At 37.8% G+C, this 10160-nt stretch overlaps 1 protein-coding gene across 1 annotated transcript in view; it reads left to right on the forward strand.

Annotated features, from left to right (window-relative positions):
- The window catches only part of LOC104850340, a 31463-nt gene extending 21306 nt beyond the window's left edge, over positions 1-10157 (forward strand). The window contains exon 9 of the mRNA XM_010607206.1: positions 9809-10157. Coding sequence (XP_010605508.1) covers positions 9809-10157 — 349 coding nt within the window. The remainder of the gene's footprint in view (positions 1-9808) is intronic.
- Positions 10158-10160: the final 3 nt, after the last annotated feature.

Genomic DNA, 10160 nt, shown 5'->3' on the forward strand with positions numbered 1-10160 from the left:
TAAATGTTATTAATTTTTATCACAAAAACTGTTCTCAGTCCATTCAGTTATCTCTACTTGTAGAACTACCATGCTGTCTGAAAGGTAACTCTACACTCCCTTTTGATGGGGTCTTATTATGTTGTCTAGGTTAGTCTCTAACTCCTGGGCTCAAGAGATTCCTCCAGCCTCGCCCTCCTAAGTAACTGGGATTACAGACATATCACACCACCATGCATATGGCTCTCTTTCTTTCTTTCTTTCTTTCTTTCTTTCTTTCTTTCTTTCTTTCTTTCTTTCTTTCTTTCTTTCTTTCTTTCTTTCTTTCTTTCTTTCTTTCTTTCTTTCTTTCTTTCTTTTTCTTTCTTTGTTTCGTGCTACTGGGAATTGAACCCAGTGTACTCCATCTTTGAGCTACATTCCCAGCTGTTTTATTTTTTATTTAGACAAGGTCTTGCTAAGTTGCTCAGGCTCGTCTTGAACTTCCAATTCTTCTGCCTTAGTTTCCCAGAGTGCTGGACATATAGGCATGTGCCACTATGCTGGGCTCATGTCTAGCTTTAAACAATAATTATTTCTCCCTAGTCTCTCCTCATCAATTAAAATTTAATCTGCTGGGGATTTAGCTCAGCAATTCCGTGGCCTGCCTTGCAATCCCCAGTACCAAAAAAAAAAAAAATTAATCCAACTCATTCTTTATACTTTTGATCTGGTGAACTCCCCGGCCCCATGCAAATCTAATTGTATTACTCTCACCTCCCTAAAATTCTTGATGCTTTTCTCCTTCTGTTAGGGTTAAAGGCCCTAATCACCATCAAGGTTCTGAACTTTCATCTCTCGTTTCACATACAACCTTTAACTTCTTGACTTTCAGGGACACAACCAAAACTCCACTCTTGTTAGGTTCCTTGAACATTCCATGTACCACAACATTACTGCAAATTACATCCTCTCCACCCAAAACATTTTATCTCCCTGTCTTCTTTGCCTAGATCTGTCCTATTCAGTCTCTGATTTATAGGTTAAATGTTTTTTTTTTGTGAAAGCTTTCCTAGTTGTCCTCAGTCTTTCACAGGTTGGTTTTCTATCCTTGCAGAGCACTTATTTCAATTTGAAATTATATATCCATGAGCGAAATCATTTGAAAATATTTGTCTTCCCATAGTTAATATGCCAGGCTTTTTGCTTACTAACATAGTGCCTGAATCATGGAGGGTATTTGCTGATAAATATTTACCTTTATTTCAGATTATTTTTTTGGGTTATCTGCCTGGAGGTGAAGTGATGAGATTAAAATTTATGCAGTCATTCTTTGTTGCATGGGTACTGAATGAGCAAGTGTGGTTTAGTGAGACCATGGCTGCCTCTTTTGACTCAGTTCCAGGGTTTCTTTTACTGACTTCAGTGTTTGTTGCCTTTCTGGCAGTTGCTTCCACATCTACAACCCTTTATTTTCTTTTGACAGATGCCTCTGTTCTTTCCACTCCTTTGGTTCTCTCACTGCCCCAGCTGGGCTTCAGTTATAGTTTTCCTAGTTGCATCCTCATTGGTTCTATTCTGAAAAAAAAAAAAAACCATTATCCTTTGTATTATTGTAAACAATATATATGGGTATGTGTGTGTGTGTGTATACATACATATATATATATGTATATATATATATATATACACACACACACACATATATATATTTAAATACAATGTGCATTCCTAACAAGGTGTAGTGGTACACACTTGTAATCCCAGCACTCTGGGAGGCTGGAGCAGGAGGATTGAAAGTTCAAGCCCAGCCTGAGCAATTTAACAACTTAGCAAAGACCCTGTCTTAATAAAAAAAAAAAATTAAAGATGAGTGGTGGGACTGGGATATAGCTCAGTGAGAAGACCTCATATTCAACCCCCAGGACTGAAAAAAGAGGGCATACCATTTTTGCTAGGTGAATGTCATGCAGGCCTTTAGATAAGGCCTGACACTGAAATTTTGAATGTTCTACAGCCCCATCTGTCTTTTTTTTTTTTTTTGTTGCTACCTCTATCAGTTTCAGAGAGAAGGATGTTAAAAAATGTACCACCATGGTGGTGAAATCTATTTTTGTAATTTACCAACCATAATTTTATTTTTAGTTTATGTTAAGTATAAGTTCAGAATGTTTATAAGAGTGGTTAATTCTAAACTGTTGGTGGGAATGTAAATATAAATTACTAGAGTATGATGGAGGTTCTTTAAAAACCTTAAATAGAGCTACCATTTGATCCAACCATACTACTCCTTGGTATATTCCTGAAAGAAATGAAATGCGTATTCTATAGTGCTACCTGGATATCAATGTTTATTGTGCTACAACTCACGATAGCTAAGTAAGCTGTTGAAACAGCCTAAGTGTCTATGAACAGATGAAAAAAATATATATCCGTAAGGAATGAAATCATTTGCAGGAAAATAGATGATACTGGGAAACACTATAGTAGATGTAATAAGCAGACTTAAAAAGACAAATATCAGTTTTATTTCACATGTGGAATTAGAGAGAGAGAGAGAATACACTATTAAAGGAAAGGGAGGAGAAAAGAAAGCACAAAGAGAGTAAGGGAGGAGATAAAGAAGATCAAAGTATGTTTGATACATATACAAATATGGCAAAATGAATCCCATTATTTTGTATAATTAATATGCACCATTAATATTGTATATGATGGTTAATTTTATGGGTCAACTTGGACAGTGGTTTTAGATAACATAAACATTTATATTTTTGAACTCTGGGTAAAGCAGATTGCCCTCCATAATGTGGGTGGGTCATAAGCAAGCAGTTAAAAATCTTGATTAGAACTAAGTGTTAACATTCTAGAGCAGGAGGGAATTCTCCAGAAGACTGTCTCTGACTTCATGCACCTCATTGCTGTCTTTGATCTCTAGCTTTTGGACAGGAACTGCATCATACAGTTTCTTGAGTCTCAAACATGCTGGCTACACTGAATTTGGACCTGCCAGCTTCCATAATCATGTAGGCCAATTTCTTAAAATAAATCTCTTAAACTCTCTCTCTCTCTCTCTCTCTCTGTCTCTCTCTCAGTTGTCTTTTTCTGGAGATGTTGACAAATACATTATAATACCTCTCCCCTTTTCTGGTTGTTCTCTTAGAAACAGCAAATAGTTGTCACTTTTTTTTAATGTCAAAAATAAAATCTGATCACGTTAAGCTTTAAAATTTTGTTATTATACATATTATCATTGTCATAAAGAATACCATAGTCCATTATTAAAGAACTTGGTGCTAGGACAGATAAGCAGCAACTTATCATCCCTAATAAGTTGAAGAAGTAGGATCCTGAGACAGATTCAAAAGCCAAAGCCAGCTACACCAGAAGACATAGCTGAACACTAGTCATTTCCTAATGAGGTCTGCTAAAAGTAATAAAGCTACTAACTATAGGCAATTTGCAAGGATCAATGCAGAAAACAAACTTTAAAAAATAGAAAATGAGAAGACATGGATGCAAGATTTCACTTCAGATCTCCAGCTCACCCAAAGCAAATTCAGGGGGCAATGAGGTGGAAGAAATCAAAAGCCACCTGAACTTTCTGAAATGATAGCAGTGGAAGTAACAAAGCAGATAAGTGAATCTCTAGAAAAAAATTCTAAATAAATTCTCAGGTAACTAAAGAAATAATGACCATAATGAGGTACATGGTTAGCAAATCTAGAGTAGATATAGATTTAAAAAAAATAGAGGAGCTTAGGAAATGATGGAAGCCATGAATGCCCAACATAGGAAAGAAACAGATTCCATAAAACAGATTCAAACAAATATCCAGTACATTAAAAATTCTATTGAAAGTATATACAGTGGAATAAACAATTATAAGGATGGAATATCAGATTTAAAAGACAGGTTTGTGGTTAGCAACTATCAAAAGAAGGATTTCCTCAAAATAGCAAGGGACCATGAAAAATCAATCCAACAGCTGCAAACAATAATAATATAAGATTAATCAAAATCAATGAAAAATCAGAAGATGCGGTGTAAAGGACACAAAAAACCTGTTCACAGATATAGTGGCAGAACACTTTCCAAACAGTAAGAAAGAATTTGATATGCACATAAGTGAATCATACAGATCTCCAATTAGCCAAGAGAACACATGCGCGCGCGCGCACACACACACACACACACACACACACACAACTACACCAAGTCATATGAGTTAAGATTTCAAAAATTCAACATAAGAACAGAATATTAAAAACTTTTAGATAAAAGAAACATCACCTATAAAGGAAAGCCCCTCATAATCACAGCAAACTTTTCAACACATACCCTTAAGTCAAGGAGAGCTTGGAGTGAAGTATTTCAAGCCCTAAAAAAAAACAACCTCCAACCCAGATTGACCCACCTTGAAACTATCTTTCAAAATTGATGGAGAAATAAATATTTTCACAATAAAAATCACCTGAAGAAATTCATGACCACCAAACCAGCATTCCAAAAAGTTCTGAAGGATATTCTAGGAAGAGACAATGAAAAATAGAAATTCCATGAACTCCAGGAGAACGAATCCACAAGGCAAGGCAAGCAATTAAATGGAAGGGGTGGGGAAGAAAGAAACTAAAAACAGGAAAATAACTCCAGAAGGATAAGTCAATATATACCACTTATAGCTATCAATGGAAATGGTCTCAACTCATCATTCAAAAGAAACAGATTGGCAGAATGGATCAAGAAACTAGATCCAGGGCTGGGGATTTAGCTCAGTGGTACCACCTGCCTCTCAAGTGCAAGGTTCTGAGTTTGATCCCCAGTACAGAAAAAAAAAAAAAAAAAAAAAAAAAAAAAGCAAGCAGAAACTAGATCCAACAATATGCTGCATATAAAAGCACATTTAACCGAAAAAGAAATTCATAGATTGAAAATCAAATGATGAAAAGCAATATTCCATGTGATGGGAATGTTTCTATTTGCAGACAAAATAGATTTGAAGCTAAGACTGATCAAGAGAAACAAAGAAGGTCACCATACCCTTGTTAAGGGAAAAATCCAAGAGGAAGAGATAACAATCTTAAATATATGCATCAAGTACCAGCCCACACAACTATATAAAACAAACATGCACAGAAATGAAAAATCAATTAAGCACTAATGCAATCATAGTGAGAGACCTCAATACCCTACTGTCACAGATAGATCAACTAGACAGAAAAAAAGAAAAAGAAATATAAGAGCTGTGCCGGGGTCCAGACTCAGTGAGAGTTCAGGTCCTGAGGAGGAGGGTTGGAGTCGGCGCTTGTGAAGGAATGAGACATACTCTGTAGGGATGAGGTGCTGTGCCTTCCGAACATTGGAGGACTTCTTTATTTATATCATAGTTAAGGTTACATACGGAAATTGGCATACGTTTACAATTTCTAGATACAATCTTTTATGATCATTTTTCCAATAAAATACAGCACATACCTATTTTATTATTGTTATTTCTGGGAACATTTTATCTATTGCCTCAGCTATTATTAATCAAACAATTTCCCAGTAAAAGCGTAAATGAAAGCAAAATCAAAAGAACAATCCAAGCTTGCCACCATTTTTCAAAGTTCCTACATCTATTTCGACTACAATGGAAAGACTGCAGCCAACTCCTAGCAGGTCACTTGGTTTTGATAAAGTACTGCTGTGGGTATTCAACTTCTTGGTTAAACTTTTATTTTATATAGTCAGAAAGCAAGTACTTTGCACTTACTAAGCCTTTCTATAATAACTATTCAGCTGCCTGGCAATAGTATTTACTTGTTCTTTAGTGTGTAGACATCACTGTGTTCCTGAAAATTTCATTCTTTCTGCAAAGGTCAAATCTTGATATCTTACTCATTTTTTTATCTTTCCACACCATTCTAACTTTACCTATGTAAGCCCCAGTGTAGGAAACGGGGGGTGGGTGTTGCCTAGTAGCCATGAGATCACTCTACCACAAATCTTTGAGCACCTTTCTGGGATTTTTATAAGCAATTGGACACTTGGAAGAAAGCTGGGGGGTTCTTGTCTGAGTAAAATCCTCAATTACTGAAATACTGGAAACCCCTTCAAAGAAAGTCCCTGGATCAGGGGTTGTGCTTAGGGGCTCAATGACTGACACAACGGACACATATTTCTCAGAAGTAGCTTGTACAGGTTTTTTCATTAAAACCAAATTTCCTGTAATTGCAATTAAGCCAATCAAAAGTGCAAGCAAAAATAAAAGCCGGAGCGATGCTTTCAACCCAAGGCCCATCAATGCTGGATCTTTGTCAAGCAGCAATAGAGGAACCGTGGGCCTCACCAAGCTGAACCAAAACTTTCAGCAAATATGAACTTAGCAGATATCTACAGAATGTTTCATACCAAAACAACAACAGAAAATATACTTCTCAGCTACACATAGGATTTTCTCTGAAATAAACGACATACTAGCTCACAGAAAATGCTTGAGTAAATGTAAAGGAAGTGAAATTATTCCATGTATATTATCATATTATAGTGCAGGGAATTTGGAAATCAATGGAAAAAGAAACCATAAAACTGAAAAGAAATTTTATTATTATACAAAAAGTAAAGGCTGTGATCCAAGAGACTTTGTACTATAGTAAAACACCATACAGCAGTTACAGCAGCACAGTTTGCAAAGCATTACAGGAGGAAGTACTTTAACCTTTTTTGTGATTGGCTGTTATGATTAATTTTTTATGGGAAATGGCTAAACACATTTGTCTGTAACTGGTTGAATTTCATTGAATCATGCTGATAAGGATATAAAGCTTACATTTTGTGTTATGATAATAGATTAGTTCTGAGAAAGTCAGGATGACTTCAATTTGGGTTATATGTTTATAGACAGTTGGTTTTGGGTAGATCCACTGTGGCTTACATTTTTAATTTTCTTTCACAAATCCAATTTAAGACCTTTGCATTTTAGCCTTTGAGTTTACTCAATATATTATGGTACAGGTGTCCTTGGACTCCTGAAATTCTCTTTTGTGTTTTGTCTTTACAATTGTTTATCATTGCTTTTTGCTTTTTTCCTGCCTGTGTCAATTGATTGATTTCTGTTTTCTTCTTTTAAATGGAAAAACTTAAGCTTGGGCACTGCCACTAAAACCAATTTCTGGGGAAAAAGAAGCCAGAAATAGCCAAAGAACCTAGAATTTAGACATATATATATATATGTATGTCTATACATATATCTATATCTATATCTATATCTATATCAATGGTTTTAGCTAAAACTCAGGTGCCTGCTTGCTACATCTGGTAAAATTGGTCCTCAGTGAGGAGAAAACATATCCATTTTTCATTGATTTCCATGATGCATGATGATTACTCAGCAGCATCTTGAACTTGGATTTTTATAAGTGAAAAACAATGCTTTTGATATTGGAATTTATGATACAAAGTGTCTTTTTTTTTTAACTAGGGATCTAACTCAGGACCTTGTGCTTCCCAGGCATGCTTGGTGCCACTGAGCTAAGTCCCCAGCCCACAAAGTGTCCTCTTAATGCTTTCATTTGATATTTTTGTGTGGATGTCCAAGTAAGAAAAATCTTTGACACTAGCTAATAGTCGCTTTTTTTTGGTGTCCTCAGCAGCTCCCTTCTTGGTGAGATAAGCTGCTCTGTCCAATGTGGTAGCCCCTGGGCTCATGTGGCTATTTAATTTAAATTAAGTAATTTCATTAATTGCATTTAAATATAAATTTAAAATTTAGTTGCACTGGCTGCACTTTACCTGTGCAGCAGCCACATTTGGTTAGTAGCTACAATGTTGGGCAATGAAGATTACAGAATATTTCTGTTGTTGTTAAAATTTCTACTGGACCAGAGGTAGTAAGCCTGTCATAGTACTTGCAGCTTTTTACACCTTGGATTAGTGCTACATGGGAGACAATATCATCCTGCAGAATTTGGAAATGAGAATCTCAGCAGTGTCCTGTAATGTTCTTCCCAAACCAGTTGGTCCTGTAGTGAGTAGTGACCAGCGTGGGAAGCAATGCTCTCTATGGAGGTGTTGCTCCTGCATGCGAAGGCTAGGCATGGTGCTCACAGGATATTGGATATGGTTTGTATGAAGTAACAGACCAAGGAGTAATTTGCTTCTATGATGATAACATGGGCTGAAGGGCTAACTTCTATATAGCAATGGGAATTCTTTTATTCACTTTTTAAAAAATTTAAGGCAGGGTCTCATTAAATTGCACAGGTTGGTCTTAAGTTCCTGGATTTCAGTGATCCTCCTGCCTCAGCTTCCTAAGTAGATGAGACAACAGGTGCACTCTACTGCACCCAGCATTGAGACATTTTATTTTATGTTTTTGTAGTAGTGAGGATTCAATCCATGGCCTTGCTCATGTCAGGGAAGAGCTCTACCACTGAGATATATTCCTTGCCTGGAATCCTCACTTTTAAAAATGATTTATGGAGGCCAGATATTATGGTTTAGAGCTAAAGTGTCCACCCAAAGTGTCATGCATTCAGAGGTGGGGCTTATGAAACGCAATTGGATTATGAGGGTGCTGAGCTCATCAGTGAATTAATCTACTGACTTCCACTGAATGTGCTGTTAGTAGGTGGAATCTGGTTGGAGGTTGGTCACTGAGAACATGACCTGGAAGGGTGTATTCTCATCTTTGGTTCTTTTATTCTCTCTCTGCTTCTTGGCTCCCATGTATTGAGTAGCTTTCCTCTACCATTCCCTGTTGTTTCTACCTTGGAGCCAACCATGAACTAAATCCTCTGAAAACTGTGGGCCAAAATAAACTTCGCCTTTAGCTTACTGGTGTCAGATATTTTGTTTCAGCAACTGGCAAGTTGACTGATACCCCAAGCAATGGTGGAGCAATTTTGGCTGAAGCCTGGTTGCAAAGGTTGGGCATGGGTCAGATCAGCTAAGAGCATTTGGCATTCCTTTGAAGTGTTGCTTTCTCCCACCATCTTGCCAGACTGGTTTAATTCTCATCTGAACCAACAGGCTAGGTGAAGATGATGGAATTCTGCCCAGATCCTGTAGCACCAGGGGCACAGTGGCTGCCAGTTATGTGTTGGAAACAATCCGTGATATTATTGGTAGAGAACCCTCTTGTACCCATTGGGGCAGGTGGGACTTTCTAGTACATGTGTGCATTCATTGCACGAAGAGCTTTGGTGCTTTGAGGGAGAAATCAAACCCTTTCCTTCTCTTTTATTCTGGGGTAATTTCAGCACTGGTAATAAATCTAAGAAGAAAGAATTTCTACCTTTTCATTGTCAGTGATGTTAGACAAATTCATTTTTACCTCCTGATTGGATTCTTTCAGGTATCATCTTCTCAAATTTCTGTTCTAACCCGGCCTGGTGTTTGACTTCTGTGCAGAGGTGACAAATATGATTCCCCCCTCATTGATTACTCTCTATTCGTTTCTTCTACATTTCATTGGTATCCAAGTTTTTGTAGCTCAGTCTTTGCCTTTCCCCTGGGTTCCGGCGTCACACTGAATCTGAATTAAAACAAATAAACAAGAATTTTCTTTCCAGTTGTCATCTCTCATATCTTCTTCAGGATAAAAGTGGCAGATGCCGTGTTAAGTAAGATTAAGTGGTGTCTGTCCTCAGGAAGTCACTCAGCAGGAGCAACAAATCATTGTTGTTACTTACAATAAAAGAAAAAGCATATTTTGCCTTTGTCTTTAATTTTTATTACTCTTCAAATTTGATATATAGAAATACAGACATTCAAACAGTTCTTTTATCTATTACACAAACGTATCAATACGAGGAAGGTGGTGCTATATTTAAGAGCATTTGTGCCAACCCTCCCTGTGTTTTAATAGGGAGAAAGTGATAGAATTGAAGGAAACTGCTCCTGTACCACTGTGGAGGAAGGAAGGACAGGGCAAGAGAAGGCTGGTCTCTCCGGGGGTACAACCCTCTGGGCAGAGCTTCCCGGCAGGACCTCGGCGCACCCAGACAGGCTCCGCCCCGAACGCCTGGCTCTGCCCCCGGCGCGAGGCTCAGAAAGCCCGGAACTACAGTTCCCAGAAGACTGTGCGAGCCCAGGAGGGAAGCGGTGTCCGTTGCAGGAAAGGCACGCGAGGGGTCGGCGGCCGTGGGTGTCCGGGTTTCGAGTGGTGTGTCCCGAGGCCGCCGGGCGCTGTGCTCAGAGGACGCGGCCCTGTGTAGCTG

Source organism: Fukomys damarensis, unplaced genomic scaffold, assembly GCF_012274545.1.
Source record: "Fukomys damarensis isolate Sample0158 unplaced genomic scaffold, DMR_v1.0_HiC HiC_scaffold_14, whole genome shotgun sequence".
Taxonomy (NCBI): domain Eukaryota; kingdom Metazoa; phylum Chordata; class Mammalia; order Rodentia; family Bathyergidae; genus Fukomys; species Fukomys damarensis.